General features: G+C 39.0%; 1 protein-coding gene across 27 annotated transcripts in view; it reads right to left on the reverse strand.

Annotated features, from left to right (window-relative positions):
- The window catches only part of LOC144639691 (protein sidekick-1-like), a 105013-nt gene extending 79024 nt beyond the window's left edge, over positions 1-25989 (reverse strand). For 25 of the 27 annotated variants that reach the window (XM_078498996.1, XM_078498981.1, XM_078498990.1 and 22 more), the window contains exons 1-7: positions 25862-25989; positions 25074-25355; positions 19549-19830; positions 15656-15937; positions 14679-14966; positions 7560-7844; positions 5393-5701 (exon numbers count right to left, since the gene is read on the reverse strand). In XM_078498996.1, coding sequence (XP_078355122.1) covers positions 5393-5701; positions 7560-7844; positions 14679-14966; positions 15656-15937; positions 19549-19830; positions 25074-25293 — 1666 coding nt within the window. In that variant the 5' untranslated portion in view covers positions 25294-25355; positions 25862-25989. Of the gene's footprint in view, positions 1-5392; positions 5702-7559; positions 7845-14074; positions 14229-14678; positions 14967-15655; positions 15938-19548; positions 19831-25073; positions 25356-25861 lie in introns of those variants that run through there. The other 2 variants (XM_078498972.1, XM_078498995.1) reach the window with 2 other exon arrangements.
- Positions 25990-27011: the final 1022 nt, after the last annotated feature.

A 27011-nucleotide genomic window follows, 5' to 3' on the forward strand; every position in this document is an offset into this window, starting at 1 on the left:
GCTGTTGTAGCACGTTTATCCAGTACAGGAATAGCGCGAAGAAAGTTTGAGTAAGGACAAACTGCTGTTAAAATCCACTTGTTTCCATTTGGTGAGACTGGAAGCTCGCCGACATAATCGATTGCTAAGGTGTGAAATGGATGTTCGTAAAGACGAACCTGCATGGGACCATGATGCTGGTCATTGGTTTTAAAGCGAATGCAGTCAGGACATCTGCGTATCCAATTTCGGACATGTTTTGACATGTTTCTCCAGTTAAAGTCATGTGACAAGGACTGGTAAGTGGCTTCTCTGCCTCTATGCATAGACATAGGAGAGTCATGATAGGCTCGCAACAAATGTCTGCGTAACGGGATGTCATCTGGTACTACATAGCGATAGTGATTAGGATTATCCATGAACTCATCACGATACACAAGAATGCCATCAATAACAGCTGCATGTTTTGAGAAATGTTGAGCCCACTGTAAATGTTTCTGGGGTACTCCTGGCAGTTTTGATTTATCACCTCCTAAGGAAAGGAATTTAAATACAAGGTTACACCAGTAATCCTTCTGTTGTTGTTTTGCAAACTCTTCACGACGAAGGATAAGTCCTGTTTGGGCATGTAAATAATCAGTTGAACTGGTTCCAATTGGAGCTTCCTTTGAGGTCTCAGGTTCAACTCGCTCTGATGTTGCAGGGTGACTTGTGATGTTAGTTAGAAGGCAAACATGGCGTAAATAAGCAAAAGTTCCATTAACAGTCTCAGATACTAGGGAAGGTGTATGGTGTGGAACATCTGCAGACAATGTAAGTAGGAGAAAAGAGGTAACACCCTCTTCTGGAGCATACAAGTGCTCAACAACAGGTAAGTCGGGCATAGGTTGACGACTCAAAGCATCTGGGACAGTGTTTTTTATGCCAGGACGGTGTTCGATAAAGAAATCAAATTCTGCCATAGACATACACCAACGTGCTAGTTTAGCTTGCTGAGGTGCCAAGGAGGTAAGCCATTTGAGATTTGCATGGTCAGTGATGACTTTGATTCGTCGGCCAAGAATGTAAGGACGAAATTGTTCTAGGCCCCACTTTACAGCAAACAGCTCTTGCTGCAAGGTGTGCCATCGAGATTCTGTAGGACTGAAGGCTCTTGATGCAAATCTGACAGGACGGAGCTGATTATCTTTCCAATGTGCAAGCATAGCTCCACAACCAAGTTTACTAGCATCAACATGCAGTTCAAATGCAGAATTCCAGTCTGGATGAAGCAACATGACATTTGGGCTAGTGACAGCACCCTTTAAGTCCTCAAATTCCTTGGTGTGATCAGGTGTCCATTGAAAGGGAGTGTCCTTTTTTAGAAGCTGTCGAAGATGCTGGGTGGGAGAAGGCATGTTAGGAATGTAGTCACGAAAAAAGTTGCAGAGACCCAAAAACCTCTTAAGGCTAGTGGTATTTGAAGGTGGTTCCATGTTAGAAATTACTTCTACACCCTTTGAATTTGGTTTTCTCCCATTTTCAGTAATGGTGTGTCCTAAGACTTGAAGTTCCTTGGCAAAGAAGGTGCATTTTGTAGGTTTGAACTGTATGCCCACTTTAACAGCTCGAGCAAACAGCAGTTCATAGCAACAAAGAGCATCATGGTGTGTCTGTGCCCACATGATTATGTCATCAACATACACTGTTAACCACTGATGTAAATAATCTGCGAAGACGGTGTTAAGAATCCTTTGGAAAGTGTTAGGAGCTGTTTTTAATCCAAATGGTAACCGTAAGAATTCGTAAAGTCCAACGTGAGTACAAAAGGCACTTTTGTGGCGATCTTGTGAGTGAAGAGGAATTTGCCAGTATCCGCTAGCAAGATCACAGTGACCGAAGACTTTCCCCAAAGAAATTGAATCAAGAACACTAGCAATTGAAGGAATGGGGTAGCCATCACCATGAGTGACACTGTTTAGTCCTCGATAGTCGACAACAAAGCGCGGTGGTTGCTGAATGCCATTTTCAGGTGGTTTACGAACAAGGATACAAGGTGCTCCCCATTCAGATTTGCTTGGCTGAATAATTTTCATCTTGAGCATGCGCTGTATTTCATTTCGGACAGCAAGAAGCTTTTCTGGACTTTTGCGGTAGGGATGCTTGTAGACTGGCAGAGCATCCTCTGTGTCGATGTGATGTTCAAAGCCATGTATCTCGGTCAGGGGAGAACCAGGAAGTAGAAATACAGTGGGATACTTGCGCAGAAGCTGTTCAAATTCGTAAAGAATGCTTTGATCCACATGCGCATACTTCGGGGAAGCAAGTGCCAATGCCTTTAATAATGCTTGATGATACTCCTCTGAGTTGGGATCCAGTGGTGCAGTTGTGGAGGGAACAAATTCACTGTCATGTTCATTGAACTCTGCCAAGTTCTCAGTAAAGGGAGAGAGAACTGAGGAGTCAAGTCCTGCTGCTGCTAATTCTTTCTGCTGTTCAGATATTTTGTAAGTCTGACTTGAAGAGATGGGTGTACGAGTAGGAGGCTGTACATCAGTTGGTGATAAGGCTGCTTGTCCATTGGCCCAACACATCCAGCTGTCTGCTAGAATGTTTGCAGTGTTTTCTGCTGCATCTTCATAAACTTTTGAGTCTTCATCCTGGATTGGTTGAACACGTCCAAGAATAACATTCTGTGGGATATCTGATTGTTTACGTTTGCACTCAACTGCAAGGGTGGTGGTATACAAAGACTGAAGGTCAGGGACAAGCTGTTCCGGAATGGTTTCAGGTGAAGTTGATGTCAGATTACAGACTGATGCATGACAGGAACGAGCAGGAAGACGTTGATCATTGGCAGCACTTAGGTGAAATCGACCACTCAAAACTTTAACACCGGGCTGAATTTCTTGACCGTGAACCCATAAATCTGAGTGTGAGAGTGCCATGAGTGAAGTACCAAGCGTTAGGTAAACAGAGACAAAGTTAGGTCCACGATTTAGTTTGGAAGTTCCAGGTGAATGGCCTGGGAATGGAGCTCCTGTGAGTAAACAGGTGACACCAGCATGAGGGTTGCCTTGAGGCGATGCTTCTGTGAGAGGATTCTGGAGAGAACAGGTGATTTTGAAGGACATGCTGGGATGTCGAAAGTGGATGCTCGGGGCAGCGTGATCCACCAAGGCCTGTGTAGAGTGCAAGTGGTTTTCTCCAAAAAGAATGGGCCAGGAAAGACCAGGAACGACTAACATCTGAAATGTGGTTTATTTGCCATTGTTCCACTGTATTGGAATTTCCATGGTGCCAATGGCGTGCAGCTGAGACTTTGCGTCATCAACGGAGACAGCAACTGGTTTATAAAGTGACTGATACTTCAACTGTGGACATTTATAGGCAACATGATCAGCATGGGAACGACTTACAAGAGACACGGAGCAGCAACTATCCAGGGGTAGAGGAAGTTTCTTTCCAGCGGAGACAACGGGAGTCCAGAGGATATGGCGCTCTTTGAGTGTACCCCCAGGGTTGGCAACAGCGGGTAAGCCAAATACGGTCTGTTCTTGAGTGAAACTGGATGGAGGTAGTTCACTATCGGTGGGTTCGTTCGAGGGTGGGATTCCCGCCATTAGAGATTGGGTTGGCAAGTTCTTGTGGCGAAGAGCTTTACATCCCCATTTGTGACACTGAGAACATTTATGAAGTCTTCCAGCTGAACACTTGTTGTTTGCTTGCTCACAATTCGCAGAAAGAAGCCTGTTAAAGTTGCGGCATATTTCTAGAGGTTTCTTATTCTTCTTGGCTGGTCGCTGAGGACAGTCTCGAGCCGAGTGTTGGGTGTGACCGCAAATCCAACAGGATCGTTGTTGCTGAGATGGCAGATTGTTTTGAAATTGCTCAGGAGTGCTGACTAAGGCAGAACGCTGTGGGGTTTCATGGAATACTGTCGATGTTGACGGCGAATCTTGTTGTGAAGGCGTAGGCGATTCATTCGCAGAAGTGATGAATGAATGTTCGATTCGTCGAGCTGCTTCGATGGCTTTTTCGAGCTCTGCTACGTTCTGGGCTTGAAGAACCAAAGGACGAGCGATATGCGGTTGTAGCTTGGAAATAAACTGCGAAGTAACATAAGTTGGACAGGATTTGTGGAGACTCTCGCCCAGTTTCTCGAGTTGGTGAAGGATATTCTTGTACTTGAAAGCGAATTCGTCAACAGATTCGGAGGGATCTTGTTTCATTGCATTCAATTCAGAAGCCAAACGGCGGCATTTGGAGTCGGTAGGTTCCTGGAATTCTTTTCGTAAACTTGTGAGATACAATTTTAACTGTTCCTCCAGCGGTTTCTCAGCAAAACCTTCTGTGCCACGGCAAAACGACAACACTGAACGTGGCCACTCGCCGATACACTGTTGTTCGAGCAGCGATAGACGTACAGTGACAGGAAACTGAGAAGTTTGCTCTTGAAAACGATCTAGGAAATCGCCGATGTCATCTTGTACTTTCGTATCCTGACGGAAAGTAGGTAACTGGAGCGTCGGTAGGCGCAAGGTTGGAGAAGAAACAGCTTGATGCCCAGGTGGGTGAGCTTGTGAAGCAGCGGCCGCAGTGGTTTGTGCAGTGTGAACGGCTTGAATTGCGCCAACAAGTCCCTTGACAACTTGGCTTAAACCGGAAACGACTCCTTGAAGTTCTTCGATAGTAGCTGGCATATTTGAAACCTCGGGTTTTCCACCACTTTGTAGACGGAAGAGTCGTTGCTCACACTAAACACAAAGGCCTTTATTCAACGATCAGCGAACGTACTAGATTCGACAACATGTACGACTGCTCGACTACATGTGCTCTCTGATAATCGGTTTCGACCGGTTACGCGACTACGTAATGCTACGTTATGTAAGGGTCACGACGTGTCCCACTACACTTGGGCTTACTACAGTTTTGAGGGGGTAATAAAATGAGCCCAACTTTGAACTATTTTTTAAAAATTATGATCAGAAATGTTTTTACTTTCTTTAAATTTGTACAGGAGCCCAAAAATTGTCAAGCAGTGAATCCTTGTCAATTTAGATATGAATATTGTTTATAGTGCTGTAAGATAGGAATGAACTTTTATTCGTTTGTCTCACAATCGAATCGCTTCAATAAATAGTGACGCGTAAACAATCGTCCTCATTGCCTGATGAAGACTAGCAGTATTGCAGTCAAAATGTCGCGATCAACATCTCATATAGCAATTCTATCGTGAGACAAACGTATAAACGTTCATTCCTTTCTAGTGGATCCTTGTTTTCCAAAATGCTAAGACTGAAATACGTACAATCTACTCTACTCATGACTTGCTTTTCTTAGATTGATAATGTAAGACCATGTGGTTCAGTTCATATGTAGTAACTGGAAGTTGTTAAGTCAATTGATACACCAGCCAAATAAATGTACGTACCTTGAATAACAATTGTTATCATATCTGATGAACTATCAACATCATTTGTAACATTACAGGAGTAATTTCCAGCATCTTGTGGGGTAGTTGTATTAATTGACAGTTGTACATGGCTTTCATTGTAGTGTGGAATTGTCACACGGGAGTCATTAATCTCCACGATAGCATTTCTTGCTAACACAGTACCATTCTTTTTCCACAGAACTTCAGACATTGGTGGTAAGGCATTATACTGACACGTCAGCAGCATTTGTTTTCCTGTAATCACAAACTGTTCTGGATCACCAATAATTGTAACTTCTGGTGCAACTGCAAGTATAACATTGTTGAAGTTAATGACCTACTATAATAAGGAAAATATAACTGAAGAATTATTATTAAATGGGTTATAATTTCCAGAAAAAATACCCCCCCCCCCCCCCCGACGGATGGCAAACATTTTTGACCCCCTTCCTGCCCAGATTTCCCAGATTGCTAGACCCCCATTCCTGCCCGGATTTCCAAGCTCAATGACCGCTCATCCCGCCCGGATTTCCATTTTTTTAAAGGCCCTAATTGGAAACTACAGGCAATATAAAAGACGCAACATTTCATCCCAAAGATCCCTGTTTATTATAATTTTTAATACTCGGCTAATATTGCGAATTTTGCGGGTCAAGTTTTAACATTTCAAATCAGATTATTTAAATGATCACTCGTCTGTTATGTTTGAGTGATCTCCGGTACACTCTCCTCGAAAATGCCACTTGCTTTTCTCTTGTCTTAAAAATTATGTAAATTTAAGAAAAAACACAGTGAAAAAAGTCCTTAATGCGCTAATAAAGAAAGACTATAATTCCAGTTGTTGGTGACAAGGTGGCCTAAATTGGCGTGTGTTTACAAGATCGAGTTTTCGCTGTTAGGACTGTTAGTGTGACATTTACTTGACATTTACTTTAAAGCCTTTCGAACTACGATAATTTTAAATTTTGTTACCTATATGGGTCTGTAGGTCAACTGGAACTCTTGCCTTTCTTTCAAGAATTCAACAGTTTTCATGCTTAATGTCCACGTTCTGGCTTCCATAAACTTGTTAACATGTATCGATCGTAAGGCATGGATAATACAGTGGAAGTAGTCAAATAATACAAAAATTGGGTTGGCTAAAATAAACAGAAAAGTACAACCTGCAGCCGGCCCGATCGTCTTTTCTTCACATTGTTGAGGATGTTGCAAAGCACAGGCTCGGGTGGCCTGGGTACCGTAAAAATGTTCCAGACGTTGCATGCTTGGTCAACAGTGTTTTGCTAGTTATTGTAATGCATTTATCGCGCTAATTCTTCATGAATAAAAGAAAACAACGCCTTCCCGACAGATGGCAAACTGGAAGACTCCAATCCAAGGCAAACTTCTTCTTTTAAGTGGTAAAACATATCGATCGAGTTAAAGTTAAAAGTGACCCCCAAAGAAGAATGTTTAGGTTCAGACACCCCCCCCCCCCCCTCCTGCCCGGGAGAATTCCAGTTTGTCATCTGTCGGGGAGGTGTGTATTTCTTCTGGAATAACCCAATGGTAATTAGCACAAGCACATCAATATAGTGGCTATTTTCCACTGTTTCCAAAATTATTAAAGAATATTGGTTTTCATAGAGGATTGAAGGATTACAACTGACAGAAAACTAAATTGACATAAAATAGTCAAAATTATGGTTTGAAACCCAGGAGTATAAGGTAGGTCATATCGTGTGATCATCCGGGTGAGAGTAGTTCTGAGAAGAACTGTTGTTGGTGACTGACGTTTGGACAACCTGAGGAGACTTTCAGTCATCTTCAGAGTCAAGTGGGTTCAGGGTTCTATAAGCCCAACATTAGCTGGTGGGAAATGAGCATTCTCACCACTTAACCTCTCCCATGCACAAATTAATATTAAGTAAACTTTCATTTAAATCAAAGGTAAGTATTTCTGTTATGGCTTCAAAAGGAAATCAAATGCTGCCTTCTGAATATTAAAAGATAATCATGGTGTTTGATTTAGTTAAATTAACTTGCATGTCAATTGACAATGTTCCCTGGCAAGTGGTTCAAGGAAGATTGTTCCTCAAGGCCAGGTCAGGAATCGACAGGTTAAGTAAAATATAATCAATTAAGTTCTATAACAAAACTAACACTACTTTGTAAAACTACTCACAATGCACTGTCAGCTTTCCTGGATTTGAGGTAGAAGTATTTACGCTGTTATTTGCCACACATCTGTACAGTCCTTGGTCTGCTTGGACAACATTTGTAATTGTCAAAATTGAAGTATTTGCTGTAAAAGGAACATTTAACCTCTGATTTGCAATATCTAATGCTTCTCCATATTTTGTCCATCTCACATCTGGTACAGGGTTTCCATAAACTTCACAATTTAAAGTAGTGTTTTGTCCTTCTACTACTGTTGTGTCTTCTGGATTCCAGGTGAAGTAAGGTTGAACTAGAAAAAAGCATAAAGAAGTCTGAGATATATGTGACCTTGCACGGGAAAACGTACTTTAACGATTTTTCGTTAAACGACTTAAATCGTTTGTTAGTCGTTAGATTACCGTTAGAGCGACTAAGAAAATCGTTAGAAGCGTTAGAATGGTCGTTAGAAAAATTTTCTTTGTCGTTAGAAGCGTTAGAAAAATCGTTAAAAAAGATCATGCACGTCGTTAGATGTATCAAGAAAAGTCGTTCATATCGTTAGTAAAAATCGTTAGAATCTCCGTTCAAGTCGTTTGAAACTTTGGAAAAATCATTTAGAAATACCTTCCAAGTAGTTTTGAACGCTAAAGGAAGTAATACTTGTTAGATTATCGCTCTGTTATCGTTTAAATCGTTATGTTAGTCCAATTGTTTTATAAACGCACCTCAAACGAATCAGTGTCTTCGACTTGTGTTTAGGAGAAATGCGAACACGAAGGCAAGCAAGCAAACAAGAAATAATTTTGTCCCCATGAAGAAGGCAGCGTTGCCGAAACGTCGGGAATTCAGACAAGAGTTTCCGTAAATAAAACCGGTTCTTAACTTTGACTTGTGAAAATTCTGTAGTCGGCAAACGAAACATTCCACATGAAAAACATCGGAGCCGTGAATATTAAATTGAAAGACAGACTTATGTCGCGCCATCGCGTCTATCTTGAAATGAACTTGTTTTATTTTTTTTGTGAATTTGGCATAAAATTCTTAAAACCTAAATTTTTCTTGAATGAAACTTGTCTTCTTTTATAACACAGATAATGGCGTCAATTATAATTACAGCTTTAGAGGAGTTATACAAATTTTGCTTTTTTAAAGCGGCGCAGCCAAAAGAGTCTAAAAGTTGGCAAAATTTGCATATGTCAAAAGTAATTTGAAACCTTTCGAATAAACTCCATCGTAAATGTAAATGTAACACAACGCCGCACGCAAGTATCCGATTTAGATTCTTTCATACACATCTAACTGTGTTTTTCTAAAGAAAACTAAATGACAGATTGAACTTTAAGGTTTAATATTTGCGTCCTAAAGCGTCATAACACAAACAAGTCGTACGCGTGACATTACACACGTGCATCATGTTTTGTCCGAAGATCGCCTGATCGCAGGTTATGTTTGTGATTCGGCGGGACCGAGCTAACTCCAACTCGGTTTCTTCTTAAAGTTAAGAAGGAAAACACTTAAGAAACTTCCTCGCAATGCTCGTCTTTAATCTGATGTGGTCGAAGAGTCGAAAATATGCGACAGTTATTTTACATCTGCAGCGAATTCTGCTTTCGATGTCAGCGAGATCTTTCCGTGAATGTTTTGCGAACGCACTGTTTTATACCATTATGAACTTGGAACTTTCGGTAAGTAATAAAGATTTTATCATTTGGAAATGTTTTGGCGTCCTTCTAATAAGCTAGACTAGTTCTTAAACTAGCTGTGTATCATTTCTCGTCCAATTTTTTGCTCAAAGCACATGTTTCGGTCGTAATGCCTTCTCGATGTCGGCGCGAAATGAGTTATGATTTAAAGCTTTTATTTACTTGGCAAAAATTTTCATCTTTTAAAATAAGTTCACAAGGTGGATGTTTTGATCAAACGTCTTAGTTTAGTAAACCAGTCGATAGTTTGAACGTTTTAGTTGTTTATGTTGTTTAGCCAATTCGTTAGTTCGCTCGTTAGAGTCGTTTTAAAAAGTCGTTAGGCACTTCGTTAGAATGTTCTCGCAAATCGTTAGATATTTTTGCTTGAGCGTTCAACTCGTTAGAAAAGTCGTTAGAGCGTTAGGAAAAGTCGTTAGTTACTCGTTCGTTAGACGTTAGTTTTTGCCCGTTTAACGAATTATCGTTAAAGTACGTTTTCCCGTGCAAGGTCACATATGTTGAAGTTTTCTTAGCTACAATAGGAATGAAATTTTCCGAAGCGCATGCCACGTTTGGCGTTTACTTGTACAAGCAACGGGAGGCTAAACTGCAAATTTTCGGTAAGATATAGCTGTAAAATGGAAAATCATCGAGTACAGAGTGCTAAAACCTTGCTGATGAAGGATTCATCTTCCTTCCACGGCCGCGAAGACATGGTGTCATGGCACTTGCGTTTTGAATGCACATCACAGACTTGAACACAGACTTAATGCGGCTTCTAAAGACTTCTGAGAACAAAATGGTAATGTTTGAATGGAATTTTCAGAAGGATCGGTAAAGCCGTTGAGTAAATAATTGACTGCAGAAGCCGTTGGCTGAAATCAAAACTTTCACTTTAGCGTGAACAAGTTAATAATTAATTCTTGTATGCCGAATTGCACGGCTTTGAAATTTTCGATATTTTGACGCTTTTTGAATACATTTCTTGGCTTCCTATTAACCGAAAATTAATGTGAAAAAAAGTTTCTTTCAAGTTTCTCCCATTTTCCATCTTTAGTCCGGAATTTTAGGCTTTTGAAGCTGAACAGATTTGACACCACGCATTTGTTGTTATCTGACACCCATCTTTTATCGGGACTTGCTTCAGTTGTTTATTTAGCCTCTTTGTTTTGAGTTGTGTTTATAGATTTAGAAAGTTACTACAATGCTTCAGAAAATACAAAGGAGTATGTTTATTAACATTAAAGTAAAGGAAAGTGTTGAAGGCGTTGCTTGTGTTCATTTTGTCCTAGGAATTCTGCAGTATTGTAAGGCCATCCCAATAAAATGTTTCGTTTCCCATCGCCCCGTCTCTTGTGATGGTGGGTCGGTCGGTCGGGCAAAAAAAAAAAAAAAAAAAAGAATGGACACTTGAATCACGGTGGGCACAAAGTGGCCCAAAAACGCTCACCTTCATTCATCGTTTTCGTTTTTGATACTGGTTACCTGAAATTTTGCATAAATATAGAACTCGTCATTCTGAAAAATCGTATGTTTTTTGTTTTTCGAATTTTGAATTTTCTGGCGGGAAAATGACGTCATAAAGTTGGCGCCAATTTATTTTAAATTAGTATGGACTATTTTTTGACAGTTTTTGAAAGAACTTGTCGCAAAGAACTTGAAACTGAAAAAATTTCTGAGATATGTCAATGTAATCAAAAGTTATCGCTAATTGAAGTTTGAATTTCCCGCCATTTTGTTACTAAAAATAACTCAAAATGGCGAAAAACTCAAACTTCAATGCACCATAACTTTGGTTTGGATTGACGTATTTCAGATTTTTTTTCAATTTTAGGATCTTTGCGACAAGTTCACCGTGAAGGGTTCTGGGTTCCAGAAAAGGCTGGGTTGCTAAGGGACGGACCACTATTTTTTTGGAGGGGGGGGGGGATGAAAAATATTGAAAAAAATTGTTTGCACGGCCTAGAAAGACAAAATAAATTGTTTGGAAACACGATATGTATAACAAAAAATAGTTAGAATTTCGAAAAAAATGTTTGCAGAGGTGCATAAACTAAAAAAAAAAAGTTTGCAGAGGAAAAGTTTTCATCCCCCCCCCCCTCCAAGAAAATAATGGTCCGTCCCTAAGTAAGAAAGCCTGATTACAAAGTCAACTCGAAAACGTGGTCTTTTCGTTCGTTATTCCTGAACAGTATTTAAATAACGTAGTATCGATGTTTATTAAAGACAAAGACATCCAATCACACCAATTGTTGTTAATAAAACAAGATCGTGTGCTTGTAAATTGAAGTATTTGCTTCTTTGACTAGTGAATCTGGAATTTTTTTTTACTTTTCGAAAAAATGGGTCGGTCGGGCGATGGGAAACGAAACATTTTATTGGGATGGCCTAAGCGATTTTACGCTGTTTCACGCTGCCGTGATTTGTAAATATTTTCAATCTTCTCTAATCTTCTCTACACACTTTGTGTAATCCGCACAAAAATCATAGTAAGAGTAATAATATTACCAACAACAACAACTAATAATAATAATAATGCATTTCATAAACATATTTTTTATATTAAATAGTAATAATTAAAATTTCTAGGGCGCAAATTCGCATAAGAATATTATCAAATACATCTAAGAAGGAACTGAAATACGCATCAACAGCAGGAAACCGCAGCCCCGCACGTCTCCCTCGCTTCTCCCACGCTATCCTCAATCGCGCAAAAAACATGGCCGCCCGCACTTCCTAACTGTTGGTTACTGCTAGTCATAATTATGTGAGTATTGTTAATTAATATCTACGTTTTGTAAGAAAATGACAAAAATTTATCGAGTGGAATTTTGTTTTTATTGTCCGACTGACGTTTGAATGACGCTTTTTTAGGTTTTCGTTTTGCCGTACGACAGTTTTTAAAGCCTTTTTTTCAGGGTTAAGTTTTACAAAAAGGATATCAACACTATGAATTATTTACGAAACAGACGCTCTTCTACAAAATGTGACTAAGATCGTTTGCCTCCGTTCACTAATCTTCGATATTTTTAACTTCAAGCCTTGTAAACACTGCTGAATAATTATTACGCGCGCCGATTTTTCAAAATCAGGGTAGTTTTCCACACGCTTTATCTCTGAAACAAAGTCGGTGACCCCAACTTTTTTTTTACATTTCTGAAACAATTTACTCATTATCTGGCCGCAATAAAAATTTTAAAAAAATATATTGAGTAGAAAATTTTGACGCAAACGTCCTTAAATGATGACAACCACTTTAAATCACATGACGTGCTTTGAATTCTTTGAGTAAAAAATTAATGTGAAATAAAGCACTGAAATGAACAGCTACAAAATAACACTAGAGAAATCAGACAGTTCCGATTGTTTGGGTTGCCAATCTCTTTTTGCTGGCTTTTAGTGTTTAAGTAGTCCAGGAAGTGATGCTGTTTGATTGTTGTCCTGTATGATACAAAAGCCGATAATTTGCACCCTGCAAATGCAGACATATTGTGTGCTGTATTTTTGGTAGCCGGTTAGCATTTCTTTCTTCTAATGCAGGTATCAGTGGCCGCACTGCACTGGGGTGATCCCCAGGCAACTCACAGTTACACAAGGTAGGGGATTTATAACAAAAATTTGCCGTAACATATGAGCATTATGAGTGTTCTTGTATTATAAAGCAAAACTCCCTGGGATTTACCATAAGGATTTGTCTTTCATGAAGTTTCACTTTGAAACCTTCTTTCTACAAAGCATTGCCCCACTGTCGATCCCAGGGATCAGGATTCTTTTCCCGATAGCCAATTAAAATTCAGCCTTAAATAATAGACCTCTCTACGAGGCTCCAGGTAATAAACTGTAGAGTATGTGGGGTTTATTACCCAGAGCCTCATTGTGATGACTATTGTTTTAAGCTGAATAATTTTCAAAATATCGAAATTGGTTATTTCCTAGCTCCCACCCAGGGGACTATGACATGCATTTGTCGGGGCATCCATGACAAAATGCCGCTAGTCCCTGTGGGGTCTACCCCACAAGATGGCCGCTGATACTCACATATAAACTGGAGAACTTGTATAAGCTACAAACAGTTTGGAACTGAGGGTACAGTATTATAACGAAAACTAACCATGAGAAATGATGCATACTACTGAAAAATATATTACTCGACTCGTGATCAATTCATAATGAAAAAGAATGTCGTATTTTAAGGAAGAACGAGTTCCATTGGTTGTAAAGTTTGACTTTGATAATAAATCCTACAAACAAAACAGCAACAAAATATCCACTGGAAAAAAATGATCATGAAGTTAAATAATTAACGAAAGCTGTTTTTGTAAAAGTCAGAATATAGCTAAATATCATTTCCACATATAAATCGAAGTTCACATCTCAAGCCAGGCAAAAAACAGAACAGGAAACGCAAAAATAGTTTAGTAACATTCAGAATACTTTCGATTCATTTAATAATATAACAAGAATTTAACATGCACCTGTAAGTTCATAAGCTTTGCTAGCGTGCATAACTTTTGAATCTTTGCGGTGCAAAATTTATATCAGTTTCTATTTTGTAGCAACTTGGAACTGAAGCCATATGTAAATTGTCATGAAAACAGAAATACGTAATATCAATCGAAATATCAAGCTTTAGAAACCGGCTGAAGAAGTCCTCTTCATCAATTTACGTTCAACAAGGCAGTTTCTTGAAGAAAATGAATTAAGAAAAAAGCGACATCATCAGATCGTAGTAAAAGATAATAGGCTTGCGTTTTCACGTAAATATAAAGCAGTATACGAGAACCGACTGTTCGTTGATTTCCGCTTTGAAATCAACGAGTGAAACACTTGTTTTCAAATAAAAAGTATTTGTTACCTGCTTGAGCGGACGAATAAAATACCAACAGCAACACGAGTGAAAACAACTTAAGAAGATGTTGTCGGCAGACGATTCTCCTCACAAGAAGTTCGTCCATATTTTTGAAGCATAGTTTGCTCGAAGCGCTGTTGAAACTATTCTATCCCTACCCTACCCTAGAGCGTAACTTGACAGCGAGGGTGGCAAATACTTGCCAGCAGTGAGGTCACGACCCTAAAATAACCGCAGCCGCATTACATTACCGTACGCGGCAATAAATCAGCTGTTACCAGGTGTCTTAATTTCCTCAGAAAGAATGCACGATGACTTCCGTGAGTTCTGTTAATCCGAAAATTATAACACGAAAGGATCCGCTAAAACAAACTGAATGTATTATTCAAGCAAAAGCAATCACCTTAAAATGAGCGCCATTAATTGTCAGGGTAACAAAAGCAAATATAATCACCGAGAGTTCGAGATCGCGCTTGACGTCACAAATAGCGATCTATTATATGTAAGTTATGTCAAAAATCAAAACAATATAATTATTTCAAACAACCAAACTCACGGCACAGTTATTGATGTTTATGTATTTAAGGGATTAACTGGGTTTAATACTTACAATGTACTTGCAGAGTCGCGGCAGTTGAAGTAGAGCTGTTGATAATGTTAATAGCCACACATCTGTATTGACCTGCGTCTGATCTCTGAACATCCGTGATTATCAAACTGTGATTATTGTTGGTTTTAGACACCGAAAGTCTTGGATTCGCTGTAACATTCAATTTCTCGTCATCCTTTGTCCAACTAACACTAGGTGACGGGTTTCCTCGAACTGAACAGCTGAAAACAGCATCTTGTCCTTCCACTGCAGTAACGTCATTTGGGTTCTTTAAGATTTCAGGTGCAACTGGAAAAAATGCAAATACCGAACGTTTTTACAACGAACAAAGGCAATACAAAGGCCTGAACATTTATTCCTTATAACTGAAGACTTTTAACTCTTTCACATACAATAAAATCATGATTATCATAAACAAAACGAAAACTGAATAGACGGTTTCTCTGAGTTTGCGAAAAAATGCAAAAAGCTATCCGGGTATTTTATTTCGGAGGTTCAAAATTTATCAAGGACTAACATTTGACAATTACGAAGATCACTTAAACGTTTAAAGTCAAGTGGCTCTATCTACAAAGGCTATGCAAGGCAGACCAATTTTCTTTCTCGTTGTTTTTCTTCAGTTGGCAATTTTTACCGCTATTATTATGCAAACATGTCGTAAAATAGTCTTTGTGCATATGATAAATAATCTGATAGTGTGTAAAATAAATTTGCAAATATTCGATTTGAGGACGCTGATTTGTCGCGAAGTCTGCTTTTCGTACATTTGTCTGTTTCTCTTCCTAAGAATCATATTTTGTCTAATATCATACTTTTAATTTCAGAAACTAACTTTTACGGAAACACTGCAGTTCATGCAATATTTGCACCAAACATTTAAAATGAAGCAACAAAAAAAGACAACCAAACTGGCCTTAAAAGCCTATTCATTCATTATTCGCATCTAGAAATGAACTACAAAAAGTTAAAATCATTACATTGTATATCCAGTGTAGCAACATAGGAAGTATCATTTCCAAGGCTGTTGTTCGCCACACATCTGTAATCTCCGCTGTCTGTCCTGTTCACATTCGTTATAGTCAGCTGCTTTTTGTCATCTGAAAAACTGATCCTAGATGTGTTACTTGTATCTACAGGAGCTCCATCTCTGGTCCATGATATTGTCGGTTCTGGATTTCCATCAGCGTTACAAGATAAAGTCACGTTCTTTCCTTCTGTTGCTGTTGTATTCTGAGGATGTGCAGTGATCTTGGATTGATCTGTGAGAAAAGAAACAACAATTATTTTAATAAAGGGGAAATTTCAAATCTGGCAAAACTATTTTCAGGAGTACTCGAGTCTTAACTCATGTTTTGCGGATCCTTAGTATGTACTACTTTCGCTGGACACTACTAACAGAGTCATTATATTGTCAAATCATCGAAAACAGAAATCACAAATTTCTGTTTCTAAAACAACAATTCTATGTTTTGTGCCAAAGCCGTAAGGGAAAAGGGGCCTTCTCAACTAAAATAAATGGCATGCAATACATGCAGAAGCGATGACGTTTTACAAGGGTCTTACATAATTTTTAGGAAGTTTAGCAAAAACTTAAAGTAAATATAAGTAGCTGACGCCAGCTTAAATCTTTTAAACCTAAGAAGCAATGTTAGTGATTGTATAAATAGCATAGTTAGGATCTGATAAAAATCAAATAAATAAAGTAGTAGTAGTAGTAGGCCAAGGATGTAAAGTTAAAAATACATTTCCTTCCTAGATTTGCTCAATGGTACAACAGTAATGTTTTATTTTATATTTTAATTTTTTTTTAGATTTTCCTTTGTTGTCACAACAAAGATTGCGTTATATTATAGCGTGACTTCCGATAAAGTCGATCAACAAAATACGATACGCGGAAGCTTGGTTTTAAGCTGCAAGAAAGGTCAAACGGTCTCTTGCTCACAGCGGCCCTGTATTTTCTAAGAATTACAAATTTCTATCTACTAAATCTAATAGATCCCATCATATAACATTTAGTCTCTTTCATTTATACATTGTATACGTAGTGTTCCATTCTAACTGCACGGGAGTATTTTGCTTTTGTGTTCTACGCGGCGATTTCTTGTGAATTTAAACTTAATTTCTGTTCGATTGCGCTAAACAGACAACAGAATTACAGATCCTGTCAATCGGCTGCCTGCATAAAGTGATGACGTCATCGTTTACAATTCATCGCTTAATGACAGCCCTGTCAGTCGTTTTGGATCGATTAGAACAACGAATACTACTCACAATGTATATCCAGTGTTGCTGCACTGGAGGTATCATTTCCGGAGTTTTCGTTATATTAAGGCATAGCCTTAGTCTGTTTATTAAAACAGACTATCTGAACAAAAAACAAAACAATAATGTGCAGAATAAAGCCTGCTGCGAGCAATTTTCCCTTTCGTAAACAAGCGATGCCATTTTTAACAGTCGATGCCTTTCCTGATAACAGTCGATGCTATTTATAATGGTCGATGCCTTTCCCTGTAACAGTCGATGCCATTACTTTGGACCAAATCGCGTGAAAATCGCGTGAAATATCCACTGAAAGGTTCTTTCAAATTTCTTGAGAGTATCAATTGTTTGTTTAGAAATGTCAAGCGATTCCCATAATTATTCTGGTTTTCTAGCTAACGAAATATCTGCGCTTCGGTATACCATAAAATCGCTATGTTCTCGACACTTCGAAAAATTTTGGCTCAGCCCGGAAGTAAGAAATATTGAAACAGAAAACCTCACGCAAACGAATGAATTGATTAATATATCTATTTACTTTAGTAACGCAATGAGAATATTCTATGTTTGTTTAGAAATGCCAAGCGATTGGGTTACTAAAGTAAATAGAGATGTTCATCCATTCATTCGTTTGCGTGGGGTTTTCTGTTTCAATATGTCTTACTTCCAAGCTGAGCCAAGATTTTTGTAAGTATCGAGAGCATAGCGATTTTACGGTACACCGAAGCTCGGATATTTCGTCAACTAGAAAACCAAAATAATTTTTGGAACCGCTTGACATTTCTAAACAAACATCCGATACTCTCAAGAAGTTTGAAAGAACCGACCGACCGACCGACCGACCGACCGACCGACCGACTGACTGACTGACTGACTGATTGACTGATTGACTGACTGACTGACTGACTGACTGACTGATTGACTGACTGACTGACTGACTGACTGACTGACTGATTGACTGACTGACTGACTGACTGACTGACTTGGCTGACTGACTGACTGACTGACTGACTCACTGACTCACTGACTCACTGACTCACTGACTCACTGACTCACTGACTGACTGACTGATTGTTTGATTGGTTTTTCTGTTGCAATTGTTTATTTTGTGTTTAATTGGCATGTAAGGTCGAGCGCAGAAAAGGGTAAAAACTAGCTAAGGACACTTCTGCCCCACACCGACCACAACTCTCCCTAATTCAGGGCACGCGCAGCAAGTTTTGGAGTTGCTCAACAAAACTAGCAATCGGACCGTCATTGCTCACCAATCAGTGAAACATTGTATTAAAAGACGGACTTTTCGTTGATTAAGATAAAACCAGGACACATAAAAAGAGGAGAAATAACTTCGCGCTCATTGTTAAAAGATCGAGGTCGGCACTGTTATTATCGCACCTCTATCAACTGGACTCGACAATCAACTGAACAATTTGTTTGGGAATCGCCTTGTAAACGTAACCCAGTCATGAGTTCGGATCGAACTTAACCAATTACGTTTTCCTGAGAGCTAGGTCCGCTTGCTAAAAAAGCCATAAAAAGACATTAACCTGTGCTAGCACAAGGCTTAAACTTAAAAATTATTGGATAATTATAGCGACTTATAACTAATTTATGACAATGTTTGTTGCTAACTTTTCTGCGCGTCTACTTTGCCAGTAACTTTTGTCCCTTACCGGACTGAACTAACCATTTTTTTTTTTGCTTCGTTATTTTTTTTTTTATTTATTTATAAAGTTTTGCACCAAAGTGGGGGAGCTAAAGCCTCCCTAGCCCCTCCCTCTGCGCGGTCCCTGTAATTTTTATCGCTCGCCATTTTTCGCGCTGCTCCCCATCTAATTGAACGCCTGAAACAGGTTAACGGAAAGCATTCCAACATGGCTGGTATTTGCTTTGGTTACTCGTACCTTTGTGTAATTGTTTGTGTGAGGAATAGCTAGTTACATTATATAGTAACTTGACTCAGATATATATGCACTCGTTAGTTCACATTTTCAAAGATTATGTCACTTCGCCCACGGTCTTTAACGCGGTCTTGCTTACAAATGTAAGGAAACTACAAATCTGACTGCATTGTCATTTAGAAAATTACGATCATCAAATTTAATTAATGAAGTCCTGAGTTTGCCAAGCATTTGATATTTAAAGAATTCAAAGTTTACAAAAGTTATTAGAGTCTTCAAGCGAAAACCTAAATGGCTTAAAAGTTTTTTGCTAACCGTTGTAGAGACTCAACCTCGTTCCCAGGGTGTCTCTCTCCCCGCCCCCCCAGAGCGAGAGGGGGGCGGGGAGAGAGAGACCCTGGGAACGAGGTTGGTAGAGACTATTCTTCGTATATGCGTTCCCCGAGGAAAAAACGGCAAAACAACTAAAATGATGAGTTGACGACAATTGCTCGAGGGACTTATTACTCGTCGACGTGTTATTTCGTGTCATGTCTTTCCACTCTAACCGCTTAATAACTCTAACGTCGAGCCAAAAAGGTTAAAGACGCTCTGAATTCATGCTGTGCACAGCTTCTTGTTATGCTTAGCCTCGAGAGCCTTTAAATAACGATGGTAAACCATTTATACATCAGTTCGTTTTTGATAACTTTGAACAAAACTTTACTTACATTGAATATGCAATTCAGCAGCATTGGAGGTATCATTTCCAACGCTGTTGTTCGCCACACATCGGTATTCTCCGCTGTCTGTCCTGCTCACATTCGTTATAAACAACTCCTTTTTGTCTTCTGATAAACTGATTCTAGAATTCCCACTTGTATTTACGCGAGATCCATTAATAGTCCATGATATTGTCGGTGCTGGATTTCCATCAGCGTTACAAGATAAAGCCACATTCTTTCCTTCTGTTGCTGTCCGATGATTAGGATGAGCAGTGATGTCAGGTTTATCTGTTATGAGAAAAGCATCATTCTTTATTTGTCACCAAGGGGCTGGGTCACATAATTTAAGGCTATTTTAGCACTAACCAGCTGGTCATTGAATTAAGAGTGTGTCCGTGAGAGAACAGGGCAGAACCAGGCAACAGGTGATACAGCTCAAATCACCGATTTCGCCCAAACTTAACATAAATGTTGGGTATGGTGAGCTATTCATTGTGGCTAAACATCAGCTGAAAATATTTTATTCCCTTCAAGTTATGACACCTTTTGCAAAAATGGTCATTTTTCAATAATTTATGCATATTTAATTAGCTGACTTTGATTGACAAGTTCCACAAGAAAAAAAGACTTCTGAGAAGAAAAGTCACTGCATTATATTCTGTGGTTATTAGGCTTTAAGTACAATAATTCAATTCAACCGTCCGATTTCATTTTTTCTCCTCAAACGGTCTTTTGGAAGGTACACATTTCGTACTGTTGGAAGTAGCCTTTAACTAGTGCCCAATATCTCCCATGAGCAACACCTTATATGCATTATTCTTACATGGGTAATGCAATCCATCATTTAACTTCACAAAAATGCCACAAAATGTTTGGGGACTTCAATATTTTATTCGTACTGAGGAACTAAACACACGTGACTTAACGATTTCTTGCTATTTCATCAAAATTCACCGAAACACAGAAGCCATTTATGTGCCTCAATTTGGCACAAAATCGGTACGAAATAGCTAATCAAGCATACATCTATCGATAACAATCAAAACATTGACGAAGAAAAGGCAGTTAGGGCATATTTCGGAGCGTTTTTAGAGCCATATAATTCGGTAATGTTGTGATAGCAAAATGTAAAAATAGCAGCGAAAGATTTTCTTCACTAGTTCGCTCAATTCAACATTTAGGTACATCAAAGTTAAGAAACAAGAAAGTAATACTACATACATGCCACTTATCGACACTCGGATGCTCTCTTTTGAAGAATTTGTTCTTCCTCGCTGCACTTCGATCCTTCGATCGATCTCAATTGACATGAGGCACGCTGAACTTTGCCAATGCATCGTGGTTCATTCTTCGTGAAACGTGTAAACAGGTTGTCAATAAAGTCATTCAAAAAGCTGTTCAAAGTTCATGGAAGGACACTTCTCTCAGCCAGTTTGCATGAAATAAATTTAACTGGAAAATAAACAGCGGCCATCTTGAATTTCTACCTTTGAGCCTGCCGTTTCAGTTAGCGGTACGGCCGTTCCAGTCAGGTACGTTATGTATGGGGAACTATTATGTCCCCAATATAGTAATTAAGGGCGCTTTTCATTCGACCAAAAATTCCGGAAATTTTGGAACAAGGACGAATGGTACAGAAATTTGCTCGGAAAGTTTCCAGAAAATCCGGAAAGTGGTGGGCGCTTTCCATTCGACTAAAAATTCTGGTTTGAGTTTCCTGAAAATTCCAGTGGCGAATGGAACAGCATTTTCCAACTCTTCCGGTTGACTGCAGGGAAGGAAAAACAACATTTGCATATGGTAGTGCGTCTAATATGGAAATTTCTACCTTGCATTTAAATAATGCACTGTGGCCGGATTGCTGCACGTATAACTCGATATATTTGCAAATAAAAAGCATTCCGAGCACTGAGGAAACGCCATTAATCACATCGTGGCCACGAATACAGGGACCTTTCAAAAGCCACACAAGCAACGAAAACGTCGCCAACCCAAAAAGTTTAATGAGCAAAACAATGGCGTAGCCTGAACGCGCGTTATAAATATTTGTACATTTCTTTGCTGCCGCCTGCAAAACAACAACGAAAAAAAAACGAGTTAACCTTAGTTGAATGGTTCGCATTTCGGAAAGTCAACACTTTCCGGATTTTCTCGAAACTTTCCCAGGAAATTTCTGTACCATTCGCTCTTGTTTCGACATTTCCGAAATTTTTTGTCGAATGGAAAGCGCCCGTTGACTTTCCGAAATGCGAATCATTCAACCGAAAACCCCAGAAATTCCTTGCAAACAGAGTTCTTGATTTTTCTGTTCAACGGTCGGCATGCACGGCAACCAAATCAAAATAATTGTTTGTGTTCCAAAATGACGCTAAATGGCGGTATAAAACTGCTCCGACGTTTCGGCAATACTGCCTTCTTCAGGGTGGCACCCTGAAAAATCAAGAACTCTGTTTCGGTGAATTAACAAATGATATACGTCACAGCATGCACTATTGAGTTACAGATGCACGCGGGAGGTTGCTAAGCACGAAAGATGCGTAAGAGTCGCCCGAGGCGAAAGCCGAGGGCGACTCTAGCTTCTTGAGTGCTTAGCAAACCTCCCAAGTGCATCTGTAACTCAATAGTGCACGCTGTGACGTTTACCATTTGATTTATAGCACAACTTTTAGGAGATTTATTAAAGTTTCTTTGAGGTAAAAGTGCGCGTGCTTATTTGAACAATTGCGTATAGTGCTGGCGTAAACGCCGCGGACGAAAACCTAAAAGAAAAAACAAACAAAACAAAGTTTTGAATTATTTCAAACTTGCATTATACCTCAAAGTCTTTCGGCATTATGGAGAAATGGTTTTTCTCATGTTTGGCTTTTCAAATTCACAGGAAAATCGAGAAAACAAGTAAAAACGCGTGAAGCAGTGGCACTTTCTTGTTTCATGTCGCAACAGATCAGCGCGCGCGCTCAGGTTGAAGCATACGTCAGCGTGCACCCATGGGCAAATAGTAGACGCTAAATTAACCAATCGCGCACTTTACTTTAGTTGTGCTATAAAGTCAAATGGAACAGTATTTTTTTTCCGGAGAATCTCTTCGGAAATTGACGGAACGTCAGAAATTTTCTTACTATTTGCAAGGTTTCCCAGTTCTAGTCTCCCATGCATCAGGTCTCCCACCAACGGAAAGAAATAACAGGAAACTGAGCTACAAATGGTAAGCGACATCTATTTCGGTTAGTTTGCTAATTTTGGAAAGAAGCCTTTCCATTTTTCAGTGGTCATTCCAACCGGTTGTCTGGTGAGCACCCTAGAGTTCGTTCAGCATCACATTGCGGTATACACATCAAGCTGTAGCGGAGGAAATTTTTTCCCTACGCCAAATTTAAAATATTCTCATTTTCATCACAAACGCATCCTACCTGAAAACAAACATTCGCGGAGGAAAAGGAAATGAATACATCAAGCGAGTAGGGTACATGAAGCAAGTAGAGTATAGAGTTAATTACTATATTGAGGACATAATAGTTCCCCATACATAACGTAACTGACTGGAACGGCCGTACCGCTGACTGAAACGACAGGCTCAAAGGTAGAAATTCAAGATGGCCGCTGTTTATTTTCCAGTTAAATTTATTTCATGCAAACTGGCTGAGAGAAGTGTCCTTCCATGAACTTTGAACAGCTTTTTGAATGACTTTATTGACAACCTGTTTACACGTTTCACGAAGAATGAACCACGATGCATTGGCTAAGTTCAGCGCGCCTCAAAGCAGCAGTACATGTCAATTGAGATCGATCGAAGGATCGAAGTGCAGCGAGGAAGAACAAATTCTTCAAAAGAAAGCATCTGAGTGTCGATAAGTGGCATATATGTAGTATAAATTTTCTTGTTTCTTAACTTTGATGTGCCTAAATGTTGAATTGAGCGAACTTGTGAAGAAAATCTTTCGCTGCTATTTTTACATTTGCTATCACAACATTGCCGAATTATATGGCTCTGAAAACGCTTCGAAAAATGCCCTAACTGCCTTTTCTTCGCCAATATTTTGATTGTTATCGATAGATGTATGCTTGATTAGCTATTTCGTACCGATTTTGTGCCAAATTGAGGCACATAAATGGCTTCTGTGTTTCGGTGAATTTTGATGAAATAGCAAGAAATCGTTAAGTCACGTGTGTTTAGCTCCTCAGTACGAATAAAATATTGAAGTCCCCAAAAATTTTGTGGCATTTTTGTGAAGTTTAATGATGGATTTCATTACCCATGTAAGAATAATGCATAAAAGGTGTTGCTCATGGGAGATATTGGGCACTAGTTAAAGGCTACTTCCAACAGTACGAAATGTGTACCTTCCAAAAGACCGTTTGAGGAGAAAAAATGAAATCGGACGGTTGAATTGAATTATTGTACTTAAAGCCTTATAACCACAGAATATAATGCAGTGACTTTTATTTTCAGAGGTCTATTTTTCTTGTGGAACTGGTCAATCAAAGTCAGCTAATTAAATATGCATAATTTAGTGAAAAATGACCACTTTTGCAAAAGGTGTCATAACTTGAAGGGAATAAAATATTTTGAGCTGATGTTTTGCCACAGTGAATAGCCCATCATACCCAACATTTATGCTAAGTCTGGGCAAAATCGGTGATTTGAGCTGTATCACATGTTGCCTGGTCCTCTTTTGGACACACTCTTAAATGAAATATCACAATAAAGGCCTCCCCCCGCTGTAGAAGAGCTGAAAAGAAACACAGAAAAGCCTAGAAACGGCATGGATGGGCAAATATGGAGAAGATTAAAAACGGCTGCATTTGGGTAAATTTGAAAAACCTCGGCCTGAAGTTTACATGTATCTTTGCTGAACCTTTGCTCGTATGAAAATTATCTTTGTTTGGAGTGTGACCGTCAAAAAAGACTGTTACTCTGCCAATTTGAAGTTGAACGAAATGAAACAAAATTACTTTAAATATCGTGACCTAGCCCCCTGAAGAAATGCTTTCATGACCGCGAACGCAGTTGTTATATACAACCGTGCGTGTGACTGTTCGATGTGTGGACTAACAGGTGGTAACATTGCAAACCACTTTTGAAAACTGTTATCTCAAATTTCGAAAGGAGTGTGTTTAGGGAATCGAGTACGTTAATTAAACAAACATTAATAAAGGTGACAATCAGTAAGGAGAAATAATATTTCGAGCTTGGGGTTAGAACTTTAAAAACAGTTGGGGATCGCACAGAAACTTGACACACAACTTTATTACGCTCTTATATCTTTTTCATGAATTAAATAGAAACGTTTTTTTAAGGCACAGCAGGATATAGCATAGCCAGCGAAAGCAGACAGCTCTGAGCCGAAAAAGCCGTCTGCTCTCGCAGACTAGACATACGCATACAAGTCATTGTGATGTTGACATTGTCCTACAGTCCACGAGTTATCCGGCCATCAGCTGGCAATTTCACTTTCATAATTTTTTCCAGCCTTGGAAAGACGTTTCAGAATTTCAAAATCTCATGACTGTTCTTACCACACTGTACTTACATAGGACATTCACTGTAGTAGCATTGGAGGTATCCCTTCCGACCCTGTTTTTCGCCACACATCGGTATTCTCCGCTGTCTGTCCTGCTTACATTCGTTATAGTCAACTGTTTATTGTCATCTAAAAGACTGATCCTGGAATTGTCACTTGTATTTATAGGAGATTCATTTCTCGTCCACGATATTGTCAGTTCTGGAGTCCCAGTAGCGTTACAATACATATTAAAGTTTCCTCCTTCTCTTACAGTATCTCCTTGTGGATGAGTAGCGATCAAAGGTTTCACTGTAAAACGCAACAATATTACATGAGAAATTTAAAAAAAAAGGTCTTAGTAGTTTAAATATTCCTTTTTTGTTTCGTAATCTGTCATTTGATCTTTTGAAAACTTAGCATTCCTGATAGAATTTCAATAAAAGTTAACACATTAAATGCAAAAATAATCTATCTCTTGAGTCTATGTGAATGTAAAGTACAACATGTATTAGGAGAGTCTTCGAGAAAATCTTTTCGAAGGAAATGATGCTAAGTGTTTTTTCGTGCATCATCACTGTCGTCGTCGTCATTACAAACAAGGGCTTGCTAGCTTGTTAGCGGTTTTGGTAAAGGACAAAAGAGAAAAGGCAAATCATCTCATATCGATTAAAATGCCCTCGTTGTCCCAAATTGTTGGTAGTTCCTACATGAGATAATAACTTGCGAGTGACATTTACAGATAACATAAGTAATTTCCAAAGAAATACGCTACTTTGGTAAGAAACACACTACTACTTTTGTACACTTTAACATACCTTCTATAACAATTATTGTCGTATCAGATGAATTACCAAGATCATTCGTAACAAGACAGATGTAATTCCCAGCATCCTGTGAAGTAGTTGTGCTAACTTTCAGCTGTACATGGCTTTCATTATAATGTGGGATAGTGACTCGTGGGTCATTAATCTCCACGCTAGCATTTCTTGCTATCACAGTTCCATGTTTTTTCCACAGCACATCAGACGCTGGAGGTGAAGCGACATACTGGCATGTCAGCTGTAGATCATTCCCAAAAGCTACAAACTGTGTTTGATCTCCATCAATTGTCACTGCTGGTCCAACTGCAATGGAAGTTAAATAGGAGTTAGAAAAAAAAACTTTCCGAACGCCAACTGATACTCCCTTCTTAGACAGCAAAGAGGCGAAAATATGCACCCATTCTTATTCACTTGCCTTCTCTTTCAATTTATTCGCTCAAATGTTTTAACTATACCTAGACTGGCCGTTTTTGACCTTCCGGGACTAAGGGGAAGGGGGTTGGCGGCATTCAAAAGCTCCCCCCTCTTTTGTGGCCTTAAAACCGTTTATTCTATGGTCACCCAGCCACCCCCCTCCCCCAACCGCCAAATAAAATAATAATAATAATAATAATAATAATAATAATAATAATAATAATAATAAAAATATATAATTATAATAAAAACCTTCTCAAAATCCTTTGCAACTGAAATATCGTCAATGCCAAACAACTTGGTCAGTTTGAAGTCAGCAGGAGTAGTACGTCGTATAGAAATAACTCTTGCCATAAACTACTTCATGTGTAAGTCTTAGGTCGATGACGTCATTAATCTCGTGACTTTGCTCAGAAGTTCGTTTTTGCTCACTGTGACGAAAATACTTTGTTACTGAAAAAGGAGTCATTGCAGGTACCGAACAAAATATAAATATTAAGGGGGCTATGTACAATTTCCAAAAACTGGGTGTCTGGGTACAAGTGCGTATCTGGCGTTGCATTAAATGTGAGGTAACAAGAAATTACATGTTGGTAGATTCTTATATGTTAAGTACTTTTTAATCAATCCCATTGCTATGACGTCATCGGTCACGTGACCAGAACGGATCACATTTTTAAATTCGCTTGAAAACTTAACTAGAACCTCTCTCTTAGGATCTTTTTGAGTG

The sequence above is a fragment of the Oculina patagonica genome, unplaced genomic scaffold (assembly GCF_052425735.1).
Source record: "Oculina patagonica isolate OP01 unplaced genomic scaffold, crgOcupat unplaced12, whole genome shotgun sequence".
NCBI classification, from domain to species: domain Eukaryota; kingdom Metazoa; phylum Cnidaria; class Anthozoa; order Scleractinia; family Oculinidae; genus Oculina; species Oculina patagonica.